At 39.9% G+C, this 23,336-nt stretch overlaps 1 protein-coding gene across 21 annotated transcripts; it reads right to left on the bottom strand.

The window, feature by feature from the left end:
* Positions 1 to 15: 15 nt before the first annotated feature.
* On the bottom strand, positions 16 to 23,211 carry MED25 (mediator complex subunit 25). Of its 21 annotated transcripts, none has more exons than XM_070729987.1 (20): positions 23,123 to 23,211; positions 22,016 to 22,161; positions 20,504 to 20,549; positions 18,535 to 18,659; positions 17,935 to 18,033; positions 15,659 to 15,779; positions 13,338 to 13,494; positions 9,455 to 9,582; positions 9,281 to 9,374; positions 8,413 to 8,603; positions 8,164 to 8,286; positions 7,983 to 8,068; positions 6,452 to 6,509; positions 5,265 to 5,372; positions 4,332 to 4,502; positions 3,156 to 3,257; positions 2,918 to 2,986; positions 1,556 to 1,729; positions 1,170 to 1,377; positions 16 to 269 (listed from the first exon to the last, which is right to left on the bottom strand). In XM_070729987.1, the coding sequence occupies exons 2-20, from the start codon at positions 22,150 to 22,152 to the stop codon at positions 160 to 162; spliced, it is 2,307 nt and encodes a 768-aa protein (XP_070586088.1). In that variant the 5' UTR covers positions 22,153 to 22,161; positions 23,123 to 23,211; the 3' UTR covers positions 16 to 159. The 21 variants fall into 21 exon arrangements, with proteins under 21 accessions (XP_070586088.1, XP_070586083.1, XP_070586086.1 ...); XM_070729982.1 differs by having other exon boundaries at positions 1,164 to 1,377; positions 15,659 to 15,782; positions 23,123 to 23,201; XM_070729985.1 differs by having other exon boundaries at positions 15,659 to 15,782; positions 23,123 to 23,201.
* Positions 23,212 to 23,336: the final 125 nt, after the last annotated feature.

Below are 23,336 nucleotides of genomic sequence, written 5' to 3'. Positions count from 1 at the left end.
AAAGACCAACTTCAATGAAAGTGTAATATTTTTTAAAAGAGGAACAAAAAATACAAATGGGTGGGAGGGAAGAACTATTATCTGGAAAGGAAGCATCTTCCCAGTTTACGGAGATGATTTCAGCACTGGGTGACATTGGTGGAGTGTTCTCTTATGTCCTCAGATGAGGTCTCTGAGGATGTCATCCTCCATGATGCTGGGGGCAGGAACCTGCTGCAACCCCGATTGAGAAACAGGTCCCCGGGGACCAGCATTCATTAACATTTGACCTGAAAGAGAAAGGACAACACCAAAAGGCTTTACAACAGCAGTGAAGAATCTCTGGTTACAAGATGAGCTATTGTGCTCCGCTGGGGCATTCTGAACAAATGCTTCACTCACAAGGGCCTTTATTTCTCTTTTATCCCCAGAAATAGCTAATATATTCTTTCCATTAGTCAAAGAATCCCTCTTAAGATAGCCAGAACATCAGGAAATACCATTATCACAGCTCTTACCGCACTGTACATCACATCTGTTGCCCATGTTTTATAAATAATAACCAGTTTAACTAGATAGTGACATATGCTCCTCTCAAACCTATCCCTCCCCCCACCTCTGCAAATTAAATTGCCTTGATGGGAAAAAAAAGCTCCTTTCTCCGAAAGCAAAAATCCTATCGCAGTAATGGGGCAGGTTTTTTTTCTCAGGTGCCGAAAGAGCCTGGGTGCTCACTATCGCACATGTGCAAGTGCCCATACGCATAATTCAATGCTTGGGGAGGGCAAAAACAGCTTCCCCCACCCCCCCCAAAGGTCTTCTGGAGGCCGAATCGGCCTGTTTCCCAACTTTGGTGGGCCCAGTAGGCTCATGTTTTGCCCTCCCCAGGCCAGGGGAGGATAAAAAAATGCCCTTTGCCCTCTCTCCCCGCCCCCGAGGTGCTCTGGAAGCCAAAAACGCCCTCCCAGAGCCTCTGTGTGAGCCAAAAATCAGCTGACCGGCCCACACATGCACATTGTAGCTGAGGTAGGACAGTGGCTCACGTTCCAGCAGATGTGGCTCTGGGTGCCTCCTGTCGCACTGTGCCACTGGTTCGCCATCACTGTCCTATCCCAACTCTCAGCAGCTTGCAGCTGTTTCTGGGGTGGGATTTCTGTTTTTTGGTTAACTCAGATGAAGCCTACCTATACCTTGCAATTGTGGCCGTGGTGCCATCTGGGCTGTCCACTGCTGTCCAGGAGCTTGGTGCATGAGCGGCTGTCCAGGAAGCTGGAGCTGTTGCTGCCCAGGAGGCTGATGCCCAAGAGTCTGCCCCATGGGCTGGTGTGGTAACATTCCTGAAGATCCTTGCTGTAGGTGGTGAAGGGGCTGCTGGGATTGAGGGACTCCAGCTTGGGGCTGTATATAAAAGAAGAGAGAGGAAGCATAGCTGTTGCAAGTGCCAGTTAAGCTAAGCCAAGAAATGCAGCCATTTCTCTTTGTTCTTAGAAGCTGCAGTGCTGGACTGCTCTAAGGCTACTCCTTCAGTTTTAAAAAGTGAGGGCAGGGCTAGCAGAGAGTGGAAGACAGCACTCACTGGTTGTTGGCTCAGAAGAAGACTTCGTAGCTGAGGGTTGGCTCCTGGGTTTTGGGGCCTAAGCATGGCTGCTCCTTGGGTGGCCTGTGGCCCAGCCTGCGGGGGACCCTGTGCTTGTGGAGGTTGGTTGGGAGGTGGGGCAGCTGGCTGAGGTTGCTGTACTCGGAGCTGCAACTATGAAAAGGAGAAGAAATTACCTGTAAGGATACATACAGCAATTATTTATTTATTTAATTACTATGCTGCCCTTCTCCTGAAGCTCAGGGCAGCTCACAGCAAGTAAATACAAAGCATGTAAGAAATCTAATATTAAACACTCTTAAAAAAAACCTTCAATACTAAAAACACATATTGTAATTTAATTTCTAAAACCCCAATATACGCTGCTCAAAAAAAATAAAGGGAACACTTAAAGAACACAATATAACTCCAAGTAAATCAAACTTCTCTGAAATCAAACTGTCCACTTAGGAAGCAACACTGATTGACAATCAATTTCACATATTATCAGCACATTCAATCTTGTACAGAACAAAATACTCAATGAGAATATTTCATTCATTCAGATCTTGGATGTGTTCTTTGAGTGTCCCCTTATTTTTTTTGGAGCAGTATGTTTAAAATCCAATCATCCACATTCATCCTATCATTCAGTCATAGGCCATGTTAAAATTTCACTGGCCCAAGGCCTGCTAGCAGAGGTGTGTTTTTAAGGCCTTACGAAAGACTGGAAGGGCGGGGGTAGTATGAATCTCCAAGGGGAGTTGATTCCAAAGGGCCGGGGCTGCCACAGAGAAGGCTCTTCCCCTAGGCCTCACCAGACGGCATTGCCTGGTTGATGGAACCTGGAGAACACCAATTCTATGGGACCTGACGGCCGGTGGGATGCATGAGGCAGAACACAGTCCCAAAGGTAACCTGATTCAATGCCTTGTAGGGCTTTATTGGTCATAACCAACACTTTGAATTGCATTCGGGAAATTGTTATATTTCCCATAAATCTGGAGACCTGTGCAAAAGTGTTGCAGGTAACCACCAATAAACATGGGGCTAGTGTGAAAAAGAATGTGACCTTTTGTGATAGGGATTTGCTGGTCTCATCTTAAATTTAATTTGTTGGTAACATTTGGCAGAGTATGGGATGCTAGATGCAAAGTCCCGAGATCTTAGCTTATGTACCACTCAGTTATGAAATGAAACTCTTGAATTAATGCAAATATAAATTTGCTTAGCTTCATCCTCTTTCCATCTAGGGCATCATCTTATAGGACAAAATAAATGGAGCTGTGAGTAAATGATTTAACGATGGGATGACTCCACTTCGAAAAAATACAGCAGCTTCCACCTACAGAAGAGACTCACCAAACTCTGTTGCCGTTCTTCCATTATTCCCACCTGAGGCATACCGGGGCTCACCTGTTGCCCACCCATCTGTAAGAAGATAAAGGGAGGGGCAAGTCCAACAAGGAGTGGTCAGTGAGATAAGATAATGCAGTTCTCAGCTTAGACATGCTGCCAAGAGATAGACAGCTCTCTTCTGCCTTGTGTGACTGTTGCCCAAAGACATTTAGGACAAAATCTTCTCTGCCTGACACCTTACCTGCTGCTGGACTCCTTGAGTTACTGGCAAAGTGCCAGGCTGCTTTGTTAGGAAGGGCTGTGTGTTGGGTGCGGAGCCCATGGGTTGAGAACCCCCCATCTGCTATAAAGAGAGATGAAAAATAAATAAATTACAGCCTTCCGGAGTTAATTGTAGGCCTATAGACATTATTTAGTATTACACAATGCCAGTGTTAAATGTTTCTGAGTCCAAAATATTTTGAATGTACTCCCATACAGAAGCTCATATACAACATTTTATGCAAATACAAAAATATTGATTCAGGAATTAAAGCTAAAGGTGCTATATGCTTAGAAATGGAACAGCTTTATTACCAAGCAAAAAGTACTGCAAGAAATGTATTAAATGAAAACTTGGAACTATTTACAATACAATCTGTGGCAATTTTTCAACACACTCAGAAGTAATTTTCAGTTATCAAATTTCCCTTCTATTTTCTTTTTAAGATGGATTTCCAAGGCAGAAATTTTATACAGAATGGCTGATATCAATATTTATTTATTTATTTATTTATTGGATTTGTATGCCACCCCTCTCCACAGACTTGGGGCGGCTAACAACAATGATAAAAACAGCATGTAGAAATCCAATTAATAAAACAACTAAAAACCCTTATAATAAAACCAAACATACACACAAACATACCATGCATAACTTGTAATGGCCTAGGGGGAAGGAATATCTTAACTCCCCCATGCCTGGCGGCATAAATGAGTCTTGAGTAGTTTACGAAAGACAGGGAGGGTGGGGGCAGTTCTAATCTCTGGGGGGAGTTGGTTCCAGAGGGCCGGGGCCACCACAGAAAAGGCTCTTCCCCTGGGGCCCGCACAATGACATTGTTTAGTCGACGGAACCCGGAGAAGGCCAACTCTGTGGGACCTTATCGGTCACTGGGATTCATGCGGTAGCAGGCGGTTCCGGAGGTAATCTGGTCCCAAGCCATAATATCAAACTGATCTTATCTTCCAGTTTACTAAACAAATTATAAACACAAAATATATTGACTAGAAGTACAGAGAAGATTATAATTTTGGAGACAAAACTCATAGTTCTCTTAGGGAACACACCTGCAGTAGCTCTAGAATTCAACAGATTTGGTCTGCTGAACATACAGCTGAGAAGGGAAAAATAAGACCAAGAGAATCAGCTACTGACCTTTTGCTGTTGAACTTGTTTATGGTTAGTGATGACTTGACGGATCCCATTGACAAAACCACTCTGGTCATAAGGAATGAGTCCCATGAAGATTTTCTTCTTGGAGGAGTAGAGCAACATCAGCACTCGCACCTCACAAGGTGTCGTGTGGGGGAAGTGGACGCAGCCAGCCTGCTCATGTGACAAGAAAAGTGCATTGGCTAAAGGGTGAGGAATCCTGAGAAATGTCCTTTCAATATAAAATCTTTTGCTCCTCATCATTTACATTTGTATGCTGTATTACTTTTCTCTCAGGGAACACAAAGTCATTTAATATTGGAAAAAGATAGAAAAGTTAAAAGAAGAATTTTTTTAAAAACCTACAATGGCCCAAACTAAATGCATCAGGAAAAACAGGAAAAAACAGATAAATAGGTATACTAATGCAATTTATGAAACTGAGCTACTAATGCATCTCCAAAATCAGGGACCTCTATAATGATGTCACCCAAACTGAGAAGATCCTCACTAATCATCCCACTTCTTCAATGCTACCATCGAAGGATTTCTTCTAACAATCCTAAGAGAATAAGAAACCCCACTGATATGTCATAAGATCACGATTTACCACTTACAATTCCAGGATTTATACTACCCTAAGCAAGTGAATTCAATTCTGATATTAATAACATCCCAGGCAAATAACTTCACCAACACAGTAAGACATTTCCCATTAAAATCACTTTCTATGGCTACCATAAAAAGTTGTCAGTAATATTAGAAATGTTATGAACTGGATGTACAGTTATTATGTATCTTGATACTATTGCATCAGTTTATTTATCAGACAGCTTTCCAAACAGAAAAGAAAACAGACTGCCTTAGCCTCTACTTCTTCAACTTTGTTGAATATCTTTTAAACATGTCCACATGCTAGCAATTGTAGAATCTTACAAATCCATTGCCCATGATGCGATATAGTCCCTTGAGGGATTCCAAGTCCTTATTCGTGAAATGGAACTGCACCATGCGAGAATTGCGGAACAGGTGACCCAGAGTTGTCTGTGAAGAAGGAATGGATGGATTTAATCTGTGTATACTCCAAGCCATGCTAATTGGTCAATAATTTCAATTAAGACAAATTTCTGGGAAATCCAGTGATGCTGAAAGTAAAACTGAAGAATGAAAGCTATCCTATAATACTACGTCTACCATATAGACACTGTAAAAATATAAGAACAACTTGTATGTAATTATACAAGAGATTTCAAAATAAGCAGGAAAAAGTTTCAGACACCTCCATCAACTTAACAATATACCCTTTTTCCCCCTTCAAAGGACATAAGGCTTTCAGAAGAAAAGCCTGCCCACCCGTAGTGTGGCATCTGTCATGCCCATAGAAGCAGACAATTTTTCATTATTTCATCCTTCCAAAAATTGGTCAGCATGGCAAGGCTGTTCCCATACCCATAATTACAACTAAGATCCCGACAGCAACAAAGACAGCAATCCTAATAAAGGGCATAAATCAGATTTGCCAGACCCAGCTTCAGTATTACAACCCCTGAATTTCCATAACTGGCCTCTTTATTCAAATACCTCTCAGATCATCTGCAAAGCTGAGTTTAATATCAATGTTTCTTTGCTGTTCTTAATAATGAAGGAAAAGGCACTAGAATAAAGAGGGATGTGATGGAATGAGGCTAAGTGCTTTTAATTTCAAATTTAAAAGCACTTACCCTTTGAAGACCTTTAAAAAAAGATTTTAACTTCATCCAGCAAACCCTGCAAGGCAAATTAAGTGAGACGAGAAGAGGGTGAATTTAGACCAGGGTTTCTCAACCTTGGCAACTTTAAGACATGCAGATTTCAATTCCCAGAATTCTCATTAGCATAGCTGACAAGAAAATACTGGGCATTGAAGTCTACATATCTTAAAATTGCTAAGATTGAGGAATATTGATTTACACCTTGCTTCCATACTGATCCCTGTAGATTAGTGTGTGCCACTATATTTACCTGGGTAGCTCTTAAAAGATTCTGGCAATATCAGGGTGAAATTCAATTCTGCAAAATGTTGCCCCTGCCTGTGAAGTGTTAATTCACACTCTGCCTTCAGAAATCATATACATTTCACTTACCAAGAGCTGTTGGGGAATCAACTGCATAATGAGCTTCTGGGGCCACTGCTCAGCCTTCCTACAACAGAGCAAGGAGAGGAGAGTCAGTTGTGCATTTCTCATCCCACCCCTGCATAAAATCATTGTTATTATTAACACGTATAAACAACTGAAAATACAATTCTCCAAATGTTAATATACTTTAGATATTGTATCAATATATTGCTTTTAATGGTTATTGCATGCTTCAATTTTATTGGTTAGTTTATCAACAAATATTTATGGATTCTTAATTTTTTTCTAAGGACTACACAGGACTGAGAATATAAGCAGGGTCAGGAATAGTATTTCCAAAATAGTATCTCATAAAAAGTGTCTGCAGATATACAACAACAAAACCTTTGTTCCCTATAGAACTGGGGTCTCCAACTTTAGCAACTTTAAGACTTGTGGACTTCAACTCCCAGAATTCCTCAGCCAGCTTTCTGGAGATTAACAGTCCATTGCATCTGATCAAATGAGCTGCTGGTTGAGGAATTCTGGGAGTTGAAGCCCACAAGCCTTAAAGTGGCCACGGTTGGTTGTGAGCTGTCCCGAGTTTTTGGAGAAGGACGGCATAAAAATCTAATAGAGGACAGGTAGCTCAGAGGATTGAATGTACTTAAGCGCTGAGGAATGATGAGTGTATCTTAGTGGGAAGCGACTCAGGTAAGTGAGGAAATTGGACAGAGTATCATGGAAAAGGATATGACTGACTGAAACACTGATGACATTGAATACTGCAACATTTTGTTCCATATCTAACGTGTTTCATCTATTTTAATCACCGTCTATTAAAACATTCAAAACTATGTAGAATTAAGTAACAATTTTCACACATTTGGAAGCATTTAAAAACCAAAGTAGGAAATATAATGGCAGGTAGCCTGTACACTATGTATTCACCATATAGTATTTAAGTCTTTAGCTCAAGGAAGCAACTTCAAGATTAGACGATGTCAGTTCCCAAAACCAGCCAGCACAGGACTTACAAGCCTGGTTTAAAACGCTGGCCTAAAGATTCCAGCTGGAAAAATCAGCAACCCACCATGCTTTAATCTGAGACATGGTTGGCAGAGTTTTAGAGAAGGATTCAGAGTTATAATCACCACAAAACTTCTATTTCAGATTAGTTGTAAGACTTCTAGGGTTTTTTCCCCCAAGGGGCGGGTGGGAGAACTTGTTCCAGCAATTCCCAACTTTTGAAAGTTAGCTCCACTCCCCTTGTTAGTTCCATTCAGACTATGTATTCACAAAAGACCTTATAAATTAGAAAGATAGCCTGTGGCTGGAAAAAACTACCCAAATAGATAAGGATGGAGATGTATTAGAATTGACTACTTCCTACTCATTGCATCTCTGATATAGTTTTTTGTCTTCTTCCAACATAAATCCTCCAAAATTCAGTTTTTTTCTATCAATAATATCATGACACCAGTTTTGATTCAATCTCCCTGCTCTCAAATATTCCAAACTGTCTTTTTTTTCTGTTAAATGATCCAGAGGCACTCACAAGTTCTCTCCTTGATTGACATACACCTGGCAAGGCAGGGAACGAGTGAGCTTAGTATTAGAATCCACAGAAGTTGGCTTCGGCTTCTAGGAAAAGAGGATGGGATAGATGGTCAAAATGCATCAGGGTTAAAGAGTTCCTATGAATCTTCCTTCTTTCTCTTCCATAATTCCTCTCTCACCTCCTGCCATTCCAGCACCCCACTCCATGCCATCACTTTGTTTGGGATAGATTGCTGGGGTGCTCCAATTTGTGCCTGTGTCAGCTGAGTCACATTCATACTGTTGGGAGGCACACCACTAGTCTGAGTAGAGGAAGAAGAGACGCACAAGTCAGTTGGCAAGCCAGTCACATCCTGAAGAAAAAAAAATGGTAAGATTCGTGTGAGTGTCTGCCTCCCACCGCCAAAACCACCAGGGCCCATATGTACCATGGCTGATGCAGCAGATTGTGAGGAGGCTTGCACAGGTGGCTGAACCAGTAGGCCAGTGGTTACTGTGGAGACCAGACTAGACTGAGACGAGGCAGGGAGCTTTTGAGTCAGAGCTGGAACAGTGCCTGTCGGAAGGGTTTGCGTAGGAGCTTGACTGAAAGCTGGTTGCATGGTATTCAACGAAGGGACTGTTCAGAAGAAGTAAAGAAAAAAAAACCATGGATGTATCACCCACCATCCATAACCATCACGCTTCTGAAACTTTTTTGTACAGTGGTACCTCATCTTACAAACGCCTCTTTTCAAGATACGAACCCGGTGTTTAAGATTTTTTTGCCTCTTCTTCCGAACTATTTTCACCTTACGAACCCAAGCAGCTGCTGCTGGGATGAAGGAGTTTCTTTTTTTCCCCTTTTTTGAAGAAAGAAAAGGGAGGGGAAGCTTGGAGGAGGAAAGATTTTGCAGAGAACAGGGTGCTTGCAGAGGCACTGAAAGGGTGTCTTTTGAAGAAAGAAAAGGGAGGAGCCCTCCCCTTGCCTTTCTTCCTTCCCACTCACCCTTTAGCCTAGCCTTGCTTCTTCCACCCGCCCCCTTTAGCTGCTCCTCCCTGCCCTCTGTTCGCCTCCCTTCTAAAGTTTGGGATTTTCCTGAAGGATTTGCATGCATTATTTGCTTTTACATTGATTCCTATGGGAAACATTGTTTCATCTTACGAACTTTTCACCTTACGAACCTCCTCCTGGAACCAATTAAGTTCGTATGATGAGGTACCACTGTACTCGGTTCTATTATCCTCCCCACCACCAAGCCTAAATTTTGAAGCACCGCTTTCAGCCCCAATCCGGGGAGACACACAGGGACTCACAGCGGGTGCCTAGACCGGTCTTTTGGTTCTTGGCGGCTTCCACAGCGGACTGAGCAGCTGCCTGGGCTGCAGTAAGAGTAGTGGGTTGAGTAACCTAAACCAGAAAGAGGTAATCAGGATATTTTTGAAAGGAAATGCCCCAACCCATTTGTTACTTGAGGGCAAAGGATGTACCTGATATGGCTGAGAAACTTGTGGCAGAACTTGTGGTTGTGCCGGAGGGAGTGGAGGAGGCACTGGGGGAGGCTGGGATACAGGTTGTTTGGGCTGCAAGGTGTTATTGGTTGCTCCTGATCCTCCTACTGCATGCAGACAAGAGAGGTTGACATTAAGTATACACAATAAAATAACATGCAGGATTTGCAAGAGATATTATTCATCATCATCACAAGGGGCCCTGATTGACAGGAAAAGAGCGGCACAGAAATCGAATTAATAAGGGGACACATTCCCTCTTGCTAATCACATCTCGTTCATATAAAACACACGTATACAAGCATATGAAAGGGGTGAAAAGCCGCAAACCTTATTTTCATCATCCTCCCCCACATTATGGAACGTTCCATCCCTTATGGTTCAGGAAGTCTGCTGCACGAATCCCAGCGACCGATTAGGTCCCACAGAGTGGGCCTTCTCCGGGTCCCGTCAACTAAACAATGTCGGTTGGCGGGCCCTAGGGGAAGAGCCTTCTCTGTGGCGGCCCCGACTCTCTGGAACCAGCTCCTCCCAGAGATTAGAACTGCCCCTACCCTCCTTGCCTTTCGCAAACTCCTTAAAACCCGCCTTTGTCGTCAGGCATGGGGGAACTGAGATATCTCCCCCGGGCCTATATAATTTATTTATGGTATGTTTGTAGGTATGTCTGCTTAAAAATGGTTTTTTTTAACTATTTTAAATTTTAAATTGTAAATTATTAGATTTGTCAGGAACTGTTTTTATTGTGGTGTGAGCCGCCCCGAGTCTACGGAGAGGGGTGGCATACAAATCTAATAAATTTTTTTTAAAAAAAGTCTATCCTGCCAATAATAAATAAATAATAATAAGAAACCTACTGACTGTTTAATCTTGAGCAGGGGGTTGGACTAGAAGACCTCCAAGGTCCCTTCCAACTCTGTTATGTTGTTATTCATTCATTCACTTATAAAACTTATTGGCCCACTCATCCTACTATAGGGTAACTCTAGGTAACTCTAAATATAACGCCAGTTATATTTAATGAAAACATAAAAAGTTAAAAATGAACATTAAAACCAAAGACACATGGGAAGGGTGGGAGTGAAGTGGGGAGAAGATGAGATCTGTTATTACTCAACCAACCACCTCCATTGTGCTGATCCACCACTGGGGCCCTAAGCCGACTGGCACAGCCACATCTTAAGGCCGTTGCGAAAAGATAGGAGGGTTGGGGCTGATCTCACATTGGGAGGCAAGATGCTCCAGAGGGCAAGAGCAACAGCAGAGAAGGCCCTCCTCCTGGACTCCACCAGCTGGAATAAATGGGCTGATGGGACCCACAGCATGCATCCTTTATTATTTTATTCCATTAAAGGTTTGGCATACGGAAACTGTCTTCATCACATCAGAAGAGCCTTCTCTGCTGTTGCCCCTGCCCTGTGAAGCATTGCCCCCTCTGGATATGAGGTGAGCTGCTTCTCAGCCTCCCATAAAGATGTAAACACATGGTTTGCACCCTCACTTGGGGTGCACAAATAAGCCTGTAACCAAGAGGCTGGCTGGTGCCATAAAGGCCCCCTCTTCCTTTTAATCAATTGTTAGCATACTTTTTAAAAATTATATATATATTATGCTTTTAATATTTTATTGAACACAGTCCAATAAAAGGGAAATAAGTGGTTCTTAAATATTATGAACAAACCAACCTAGAAACAAATAATAGAAGTTACAGAATACTTTTTAAAAAATAATTTAATCATATTATTTTTACATGGCTTGGTGATACACTGGACCTTGGGAACTATTTTCATATTTTGGCTCTCACTGTTGTGATAAAAACACTCACTCACATGAGTTTGATATATCAGTATTTGTATTAATAAAGTAAAACAAGCAAGTCCTAAGTGTACTGCAATATATCCTACAAACCTCCCCACCACCCCCACCAAAAATGCTATGGATCACCCTTGGCACCAATAAGTTACCCATTCCAATGCAATCATTTTAGCCAATAGAAATATACTGGCATACTAAACTTAAACATGATTTAAAATGGAGAAAATGAGGATATAGGATGCACCCAATTAGCTGGAATTGAAGATGGGCTGGGGTCAGTATTACTTGTAATGCTTTTACAATTTAATACATTATTTCTAGAACACTGCATCCCAATTTTTTATATTGGGAAAATAGGTATATGAATTAATTAAATGAAAGTGTTAAAGGTGAATAAGTACTATAGCTCCTACTTCTAGCGGGAGGAACATGGATACTTTTACTATATTATTTGGATTTGATGGCTTGGGTAAGTTTAAGCATATTTTTGTAGACTGATCAGTCTCCTATTTAAATTTGCTTCTGCTTATCCCAGTAAAGAAAAATCAGAAACAAAAATGCACTGAAATCCAACTTCTAAAAATAGCTATTCCTCTATTTTCCAGGATTTCTTCCTTGGTATTTTGCAAAGTGAAACAGGATGCCATAAAAGCTGGTAATCTGGACTTCTGATAAAAGGAAAAATCGGAGATTCAAATCATTGAAAACTACAATGATTGTCATGATTCTTTTCCCTCTTGAGTTACTTCATTATTATTATTATTTTTAAAAACAACCATCTCCCCGCTTCCCTCTAAACAAGAAAATTCTTGACTTGAGCTCTTTGGAACACAAATTTCAGCTATAATAAGAGACAGGGCAAAAAATTGAAATGCTTGCTGTGGAAAAAAGTAACGTGGATGATAACAAACAGCACTCCCCATATCTTTCTCCCTCACCAATTTCAAAGAGGAGAAAGACGAGCAGGTACAATTAAATAAAATGGAGTTATATTAGCTGCGATTTGTAAGTCCCATTAATTTTAATAAACCCAATCTAAATATAACAAGTCTTAATCAAATCAGATATCCCAATGCTGGGTTTTTTTTTTCAAAAGGCAACTTCGTTTTTGTTTTTCCTTGAAGACATTTTGCTTCTCACCCAAAAAGCTTCTTGAATAAGTAGTGAAATATTTTCAAGGAAAAACAAAGTCCAGTTGCCTTTTGAAAAAGTCATCTTTGGGACAACCATGCAAAGCCTGGATGACTGAGAATCTCCCTAGAAATCTAATCAGATTATTGCAATATGAATCTAATGAGCCTGTAGTTAATTTCAAGTTGTAATAGGGAAAGAGCCAGGCAAGCCCAATGATCAATATAAGTCTACGGAGAGGGGTGGCATACAAATCTATTTTTTTTTTATTATTATTATTATTATTATTATTATCATCATCATCATCATCTTACCTGTCTCTCCTCTCTTCCTTGCCCTTTGTGGAATACTAAACACCTTGTATTACTCTTTTCATTCTTCTCTAGATTAAATTTGTAAAAATTTGGTCTAGTTGCAGCTGAATTAGTTTATCAATTTTAGGGACTGAAGACGACGAAGAGATGGAGTAATAGAGTTTATTAATGCATGCAGGTTCAGAGTATTCGTATGACAAAGTCTAAACCCAGGTTGAAAATCTTATATCTTACACTTACAGAATGCTTGGATGACCAAGGCGTGTCACCCAATCTTCCAATAACAACTGATAGATATCATGTCCTTATTCAGAAACGGAGAAGTTAACAGATACAAATCACGTAAACAGGAAAATGTACGTTCAATCGTGCAGCTTATAACCATATCTTACACCATCTGATACTTCCTATCTTGTGACACTGTTCTTTGGTAAGCAAGGGGTTCTCCAAAGGTTAATGAGATGTAAAAAGGGGGAGTTAGTATAAAAGCTTAGCATTGTAGAAATAATGATGAATATAGTGAATGAAAATAATGATTAATGTACGTCTTCCTCAGTATGAACTATTTCAGCCTCATCCACATTTCCAAGACCAGCTCTTACCTGGAAGTACCATGCCACGGATAAGGATCATGTGCCGGGGATCCTGGCTATAGTCCTTCAACTGAGACTCCAACATGCTCCCTGTCAGAGATTTCTCAAACAGAATGCGTAAAGCTGGCAGTTTCCGTGGGGAGATAATAGAAAAGTGAATTCCCCGCTGTGGAAGAAAAACAGAGGAGATAAATAGAGAGAAGAACCACACAGTTCCTACAGTTTGTTTTATTTGTTTATTTTATTTATTAGATTTATAGGCTGCCTTTCTCCTCCTGGATTCAGGGTGGCTTACAGAATAAATTAGAACATTGAGAAAATAAAACAAACCCAGTATAAAACAATCAACCGTCCCTCATTGATACTACTGGACGGAGCGGAACTATTATTTTTTTAGTATTATTATTATTTATTAGATTTGTATGCTGCCCCTCTCCGTAGACTCGGGGCGGCTCACAACAATAACAAAGACAACGTAAGAACAAATCTAATAATTTAAAAAACACTAAAAAACCCCATTATTAAAAGCAAACATACACACTAATGGTCAAGGCCCCAGGCCTGCCGGAATAAATGTGTTTTTAACGCCTTTTGGAAGGCTAGGAGAATGGCCGTGGTGTGAATGTCTTGGGAGAGTTGGTTCCAGACTGGGGCTGCAACAGAGAAGGCTCTTCCCCACACACCCGCCTGCCAGCATTGTTTGGCTGACAGGACCCGGAGAAGGCCAACTCTGTGAGACCTAACTGATTTCTGGAACACAAGAGGCAGAAGATTTCTTCCTTATTAGTTTTGAGGTGGAGATTTATTCAGTCTCTCAATCCTAAACTGTGGACATTACTCACAACTGCAGACGATGTGTAAAGACACTGTTGTATCATCTTTGTTAAAGTTAAGCTAGTAGTAATCTGATTAATTCCCACATTGTAGACGGCCACTTCGAAAGCAACATTGGTAGAAAGACAAGCTACATAATACAGAACAAAAACCTGCTGCTTCTCCAACCTGAATAGCCTCTAGATTTTTGGAATAAATTTCAAAATCCCCCAAATCCCCCACAAAGCTGGCAAACTGAAGAAGCAAGAATGACACAAATTTTGGATAGATACCTAGTCAAGGTAAAAACATAATCTTGAAAGAAATAAGTTTCCAATAACTGTAGCAAGCCAGTTAAGGGGAAATGTTTCTTTCCCACTCTGCATTGTGCTGTTTCTCCCACTTGCTGAATTCCTTGTCCTCCTGTGCCCAATTCTCAGTCTCTCACACCCAACCACCAAGGTCATGGATGGCAACTATGGAATTTGAAACCCACGACCTGGAGTATGCCCAGTTTAGGCAAACTGAGGAAAAACATCTAGCAGTCTACTCCTTCCCATTTTCTTTAGTCTTCCTCCTTAGTCTTAGCTATTTCAAAAATGTTATAACATAATTTAAATTGTCTTCTCACTTGGGTGTTTGCCATTTTTAACTGCAAAGTAAATTTTAAGCATCTCTCTAACAATGTCTGGGGCTGAAGATTTATAGAAGATTTATAGAAGATTTATTGTCATCTGATATGATAATATTTAACTTTGGTCTACAACTAGACTTGGCTTTAACAACAAAGTATAAATACACTGTGAAGACCATAAAATATTTCTTGTTTAAGGAAATGTTCATAATGGGAAATGCAAGAATCAAATAAATAAATAAAAAGTTTTCATAACAAAAGAGATAAAATAAAATCTAGAAACTATTGAGTTTATTTGTATCATTAATAAAAGTATGCTCTCAATTGATGATATATTATTTTAGCACAAGTTCATTTACTTTCCTCCCTGGGAATACTAGATTCCTTATTAAGAGACAAAAAGAGAGCTACTGAGGCTACCAGACATAGATAATCTCCTGTAAGAGATCAATTTAAACATCTGTTAAGAGAATACATGCCATTTACTCATACCCTGAAACTTGAAAGACAAAAGTGAGTGTCAGAGGATTGATATCTCTAGTTACATTAGGCTTTGGCCACTCTGTCACCAACCACATGGCATTCCAGCATAATCCTCCTTCAACACAAAAAAAGCTCATCTTATATCTGGATGAAATCTCTATTTTCCTCTCCATTCCTTTTCGCAATGTGTCAATATTTGAGAAGACTCAGGTAGAGCAGGGGTCCCCAACATTCCAGAAACCTACCCACCCAAAGGTCCCATCCATGGGGTGCAGGCAGCAGTCCATGAAAAAGCCTCTCTCCGTCGAATCAGTCCCTGCTGCCCAAAGCAATGGTTGGCAGCATTAACATATCTTACTCAAATGAAATGAGCAATGGCTACTGAACATTTTCTACTCACCTCACCAATCTTTTGAACCAGATTTTCTGTTGTATATCCTGAATATGTGGTACTCTCCACAGCTGGAAGCAGGTAGGGAGGTGAGTTGCAGATAAGGATGCAGACTTTATGAGTGTGGCCGCTGCTTAGGAGAGAGCACAAAAAAGGATACAATGAATGAAAATTAGGGAATTACATATTCAGTACACAGCGCATTATTATAACTACTCTTTCACTTACAAACACAATCAGTGCCGGAATTTTCTTTGCTAAGCAAGCCAGTTATTAAGTGAGTCATGCCTGATATTGGCATGATTGCTAAACAAATCACTGCAATTGTCAAGTGAATCATGCAATCATTAAACAAATTTGGCTTCTCCTGTTAACTTTGCTTATCAGAAGCCAGCTGGAAAGATTGCAAATGGGAATCACATGACCAGGAAGCTGCAATTTATATGCGGGTTGCCAATTTTGATCCCATGATAATGAAGAGTCATAATAGTCATAAGTGTGAGGACCAGTTAAAGGTGACTTTTTTCAGTGTCATTGTAACTTTCAAATAAATGGTTGTATGTAAGTTTAATAAAGTACAGTGGTACCTCGGTTCTCGACCACAATTCGTTCCAGAAGTGTGGTCGAGAACCGATTTGGTCGAGTACCGAATTAATTTATCCCATAGGAAATAATGGAAATGGGTTTAATTGGTTTCCAGCCCCTATTTCCTTTATTTCCTATGGGATAAAGATCTGAGGTCTAAGCACTCCAAGCTGTAGTAAGGGTGGGGGCAACTGCAATACCGGCAGTTTCGGGGGGGGGGGGGCTCCTTTCCTCAGTGGTTCGTCTTCTTCCCTTTAAGCAGCTACACCAACTTTCTCCTTCCCGGTGCCGGCAGCAGAGGCTTTCCTTCAAGCAGCAGCAGCGCCGGGAATGTCACATGAGAAAGGGAAGCCGCTGATGTTCCCGGTGCTGCTGCTGCTCGAAGGAAAGCCTCTGCCACCGTTGGGAAGGAGAAAGTTGATGTAGCTGCTTAAAGGGAGTAAGACGAACCACTGAGGAAAGGAGCCCCCCCGAAACTGCCGGTATTGCAGCCGTCCCCACCCTTCCTACAGCTTGGAGCACTTAGACTAGAGACTGGGAGGCTGTTTAGTGGGCGGCCAGGATGGGTGTGTCGGATTCCAACTCCCATTCCTTCTCACCCCGTCCCCTCAGATCTTGTAGCATTTCGGATAATAAACGAAATTTTCTGTGGCTGTTCGGTATCCGAATTTTTGTTCAGATACCGAAGCAAATTTTTTCCGAAAATTTTGTTCGGTATCCGAAATGTACGGGAACCAAAGCGTTCGAGTACCGAGGTACCACTGTATTATGGTTGGTTGCGTAGGCAGACAGTTGTTTGAACTAGACTTAGACCTGCAGAAGTAAGCTACATTTGCAACACTGTTACAAATTTGTCCCCTATTTTAATGTTTGTGGATGGAACTATCTTGTCTGAAGAAATACCCCATCTGAGTGAGGGATTTAACAAACCATACTATTTCTTTAGTGTGATTGTGGATGAAACGGAATTTATCTGCATACTGAGTGGTTTTCATGTTTTAAACTCCACACCATTTGGATTTTCCTGTTTCATAGCTGACAGCAGTTTTAGCAGGAAGGCATGTATACGCATAGAGTGGTGTTGAAAATGTAATATTCCCTTCCATATGTCTCTGATCAAACTGGTAGTTGGATAAGCTGCTTTAATTTTTCTTTTAAGTGCTAATATACTGCATCTCATATTTCCTGTATTGAAATTGTTTCAAGATCTGTGTGAACTGTTTTATCAATTTACTTTCACTTCTTCCCTGCCCTAAAATTGTAAACAGATCAAATGTTACATATATTGGGGTTCCTATTTTCATGAATTACACAAGGAAAATTACAGCAAAGGCAGAAACACAGTTCTTATATCATAACCTCTCCTTTCTAGACACAGCATGGCTTACTGAAGTAAATGTATCTAAAAGGTGCAATAAAAATAATTAAAAAATCATTTTATTTAATCTAATTCATTCATTCATTCATTCATTCATTCCATTTTTATGCCACCCTTCTCCTTAGACTCAATCCCTGGTAGTATAAAACAATTCCAGATGCATAAAAATTACACAGCACAAAATCAATCTCAACATGAGTCATGACCATTTGTGCTAATATTAAAAACAGATTGGTGTCCTCAAGCACATTCACTGCATGTACTAGTACACTTTCTGACTTTGTTCCATCACCATCCACCCCCTCCAAATATGAACACTTACATTTGTTCTCTCATCTTCTTGAAGTCATCGAAGAGTTGTAGGGCAGTACTGAGACCTTCTGAGATGAGGCTGCAGCTCTCACTACCACCCCCCACAAACCTGCAAAGACAAAAAGGATATGAAAACTGGTGCTGAAGACTAAAGCCTTATTCAATTTAGCTCACTTCTTAGTGTGAATAAACAAAGAACCCCCAAAAGGCTATCTAAAACCCAGTAGTATAGTTACATTCACATCAGGAAACCATTATGAATGATTTTATGTCCTGGTTTGTTTTTCAGGCATGAATCCACACATTTAATTTTTTTATGTATGTATGTAAACCAAATTTTAAATCTTCCTTTCCATTTCTTCCTAGACTGAGACATCTACATGAATTTCTAAATTCATCCTGTTCAGTTGTCTAGCCAAAGATGTTAGCTATCACAGGTTATAGCCTAAAACATGTCACAAGCAGAAGAAAATAATTTTATGGCACAGCACTGACTAGACGTTTGTTCTACTAGATAAACCAAGCTTATTTTTCTCATCTCAGTAAGGTGTTACATTTAAAAATTTATACTCAGAGAGAAGAAACAGCATTAACACAATCTTATACTCACTGAATGCTGTCCAGCCATGTGACAAATTCATACGCACTGCTTGTTGGCGCATGGCACTGTACATATGATTCAGGAGCACAGTCTACTGTATTAAACACCACCAGACTATATTGGGTACCACCATACTGTAGGATAAATTGGAAAATAGAGGTTAGATAGAGAGTGGCTTCTAGGTAAAGATATTTCCAACAATCTAATTCACATGAACACTCTTCTTAAACTCTATTACTAATTAAGGATTTTGGCTTATTTTAATATATGTATGTATGTAGGTATATGTGTGTATACACACATACACACACAAAAATATAAAATCTGCTGCTCTTTAGATGTGCAAGCCTCAAATTTCATCCAGATTTAATGCTGATACTTCATAAAAGATGGTTATTATGACTGAATCAGGAATTTAAAGCAATCACATGAGTCAAGTATGGCAAAACTACACATCTGACTGTCTTTCCTAAAACCAAGAAGAACATACCACCTTCTGTTTATATAATATATCATTTTCTCATAAACAGAAATTTCAGTCTAGTTGGGCAATTGACAGCATCAACATGCAAACCGCAATATTCAAGAATATAGTGTAAATTTGTAAGGATGCAGTTCGATATATTCTGGATGTTATAATTCTGATAATCTAAGAATTATGATTTTAGTATTTCTTCTCATTCTCTTATACAAGGGGGAGTTACTGTATTCAAAATAACTTTACTGTATATTTAGTGACATAAACTATAGTATTTTATTCAAAGGTGTAATATATATTGAAATATTCCCTTTCTACCTTTTATCTCCTTCTGCTATAGACATATATGAAAAGTATAAGATAATGCCTGCAAATAAATATGTCTGGTTCAAGATCCGAATCATCTCAGTATCTTAGAAAACTTCCAAATCCTGCACTGTTTTTAGTCAGAAACTCAAAAAGACAAAGCAACTTCATTTCCACCATTTAAAAAATGAACATTTTCAATGAATTTCCCATATCCGGAGAAAGAATATTTCTTTTCTCTCCTCAGCACCTCCCCCGTAACAGGAAAGAATCCATTATTTTCCTGCCGTTTGCAGGGTCCTGTGATCATGTGATCACGTTTTATAATATTTTTTTGCCAAAACCTAGCATTTGCTTCTGATTTTCTGCAAAAATGGCCCATGGCGAATAATGTGTTTACTTTACAATTATGGATTCACTTTTCAGTTGTGGCATTCAGTTAACAAACACTGAAAATAAATGATCATCAATACAGGTTCTGTCACGTGATGACCTGTTTTATGAGTGTCATGACTTATGATTTACATTGCTTTCAAAAGACTGCATTAGAATGTACAGAAATACAAATAAAAGAATCTTTTGGCACGGTGTTAGACATAGTTAAAAGATAAAGGTAAAGGTTCCCCTTGCATATATGTACTTGTTGTTCCCAACTCTAGGAGGTGGTGTCCATCTCCGTTTCAAAGCCAAAGAGCCAGCACTGTCCAAAGACATCCCCGTGGTCGGGATTTAGTCATGTGGTCGGCATGACTAAACGCCAAAGGTACACAGAACACTTCCTCATTTCCCCCCTATTTTTTCTACCTGCATCTTTTATGTGCATTCGAACTGCTATGTTGGCAGAACCTGCCACAAGTAACGGGAGCTCACTCTGTTATGCAGCATTAGAGATTCAAACCCTTGACTTTTCAATCAACAAGCTCAGCATCTTAGCCACTGAGTCACCACGGTCCCTTAGGTATAGTTACCATGTTTCAATTCTCATATGCTTTTTGGAGAATGAATGCCTAGTTGCATAGGCCTAATCTATGCCAAAATGGCACTGGATATTCTCAGGCCTTTGTTTTCCCCTATTTATTATTCTTGGGAATACATTTTCCTGTCTCATAGAATTGGAAAAGTCTGCTTAGCAGACAACACTTTACTGCTCCCTATTTATTCAATTTAGAATCTCAAAAATATTTTCACACTCACATCTCCTCCAAAGTCTGTTTCAGCTGGAGGACCACCATTAAAGTACCTAAAAATCAAAAGAAGATAGAAAACAAAAGGAGATAAAAGTTATACTAAATAAATATGGCACTAGAAATTCTATAATGATAATAATAAATCATAGTGAAATTACAAAAGTGTTGTTCCCAGCAACGCCTCCCTCTGTTTGCCACAACAAATAGCTTTCCAGTTCAGCCCATCAAGATGGGCAGGGCCTTTTCTGAGTAATCTGGCAGATCTCCTTTGCTCTTTTCTCTGTCCTGCATGCTGTTGGGATCCAACATGGAAGGCAGTTCTTCCCCCTCCCTGGCCTGTAAACTGTCCTCAGCCCTCCATATATATCTTTCGGTAAGCAGTTCAGAGTCATTAATTAACCCAGTTCTTGATGTGCTAGGAATTAGCCCTCTCTGGGGCCGGCCTCCAAGGGAGACATCACAAGCATATGGTCTAACTTTCCCTCACCAAAGGTCTGGGTAAATGAAGATACAGATCTTTGCACCTCTTCTAAACAGCTCTGGGGACCATATGGATCTTAAGGGGATAATCCAAATCTCCATTTCAGGGGACAGGCACTGCTACATAAAAGGCCCTCTCATGGAGTCCTGAGCAGTTATCGTTTAATTGAAGCAACCCAGAGAGCATGACTGAGAAGATCTTAAGGGAGCTACGCAATCCCTCAATAATCTGGCTCTATATCGTGCAGTTTTATAGACAAAACCCAATACCAGAATTTTCACTATTAACTTACTCAGGTTACATTGATATCATTGAGGTGGATAAATTGTATTCTTGCTCCGTTATTTAATATATTTTATCATCTGCCAATTTGATAGAGCTAAGAATAAATTATAAAAACTTCTAGTGTTACCTGAAGATGTTTTCTTATCTGAGGCATATAAAGAATATTACACCTTCTCAGTTTTTATAGGAGTCATTTGGAGAAACTTTAACACTGGTAACAAGATAGTTGGCTCAAATTAGGCTACAAGCTTAGAAAAGTTTGCATGGCATATAGCTGGAAAGCATATCTGCTACAATACTCCCTCATTTTGGCTAATGGTACTGATTACTTTGACACTTCATATATTGTCTTATTTAATTTAAATGTTGTGAAACTAAGATCAGTTTGGAATTAATTTGGAATGTTCATTTTATTCTCAATTTATCTTCTTCCCTGAGACTCCACCATTTGGAATCTAGAGGTTTATTCTTTCTATATGTTTGAAGTTCTTTTCTTCAACTCGGAAATAAAAATTGGTCTTCCATTTCACTACCAACTTTGTTCCAACATACTCCAACACAGAAGTGCATCATATATATCTCATCAGAAGAGTTTCTACAAATCATGATACATAGGCTTACTAAAATCCAGAATACAAGTTGTATATACAAAGCAACAATTAATCACATTTTACTAGTATTGTTTTCTAGTATTACAGCCTGCATTGACAAATCAAGGGAAGCAAATGATATCCTGAGACTGTGAATACTCACTCAATTGCAGGTAGAAGATAATGCTTGCGCAAAGATTCAAAGTAAGGTCCAAGATTGGCAGTGCCTTCAATAACAAACACAACATCAGCAACCATCCCGATAGGTTGAGCAGATAAGTCCAGCATTGGTACGACCATCGCCTTCAGCTACCATGAGGTGAGAACATAGAAAAGTAATAAAACAAAATCTTAAAGACAAAAGCCAGTTGAAATAAACAATTTCTTAGTATTTATTCAGTATTAAAAGAGGACTAAATGGTTTACAACCAAAGTAAACTATGTCTGGATAAGAAAACTATTTACATTAGACAAGTGAAACAACAAGAAAGGTAGGAGACTAATAAATGAAAATTGGAATGAAAGCATAGGAAAGAAACAAAATGCATTACAATGGACAGTATATTCCCCATTAGTTCAAAATAAGATTCCTGCAACCCAAAGCTTTAGCTTTAAATGTTGCTTTACCATATGACTCCCAGCAGAAATAGCTTTCTGAGGCAAAGGTTATGAAACATGAGAAAGAATTATCCTTCAGCAATATCTGCAAAACCTCATTCTCCATACCTAATGTTGTCTAATTTCCACAGCCAGAACTCCAACAACCCAATTCCAGTATTTCTCCCTCATAGAGTTTCTAGTTAAAGTTGATTCAGAGCAACATTTAATTCCCAGAGCAGTTAACAGATACTTATAGGAAGCCTCCAAGAAAGGATGAAGGCAGCTTCTTATTCTTCACCTTTACTACTCCCACCAAGATCTATTCTGACAGCTAGTTGCCATGTCCTTTAGTTGTTAGAAAGGCCGTTCATGCCTCAACTTCCTTTAAAAAAAATTAACTAGTTTATCAGCGGTCACTAATATAGTGTTACAATAAGTTCCGTAAATTGCTCTTATTTTACTCTCAAAGCTTAATTTATTAAAACCAAAAGCCACAAAGGTGAAATGGGATTGTTTTGGCTTTGCTGAAATGAGATAATGGAGGAGAGGCAGGAAGATTATTTGTGCCTGGCACTAGGATTTTCTTTCACCCTCCCCTCCACACTTCAACAAATGCCTCTCCCACTTTGGATTCCCTCCACCTCCTATTTGCACTCCCCCATCTCCGTACCCGAAGTAGACATCCGGCTTCTAGAGCTCTCCTGTTTTAAAGCCACAGGAAACGCTTCCCTTCAGGTCCGCTTTAGTACGCATGCGCACAGGAAACAGTCATCAATTTATCTTTCGCTCTCTCTTGATAATTAAGAATGATTTAACTCACCGCCTTCCTCCCTGTAAAGAGTGAACGAATCGCAGACCGGTGGGAGGGGGCAAAGAAGGAAAGA

The sequence above is a fragment of the Erythrolamprus reginae genome, chromosome Z (assembly GCF_031021105.1).
Source record: "Erythrolamprus reginae isolate rEryReg1 chromosome Z, rEryReg1.hap1, whole genome shotgun sequence".
In the NCBI taxonomy this organism is placed as follows: Eukaryota; Metazoa; Chordata; class Lepidosauria; order Squamata; family Dipsadidae; genus Erythrolamprus; species Erythrolamprus reginae.
This window is presented reverse-complemented; position numbering and strand designations above follow the sequence as displayed.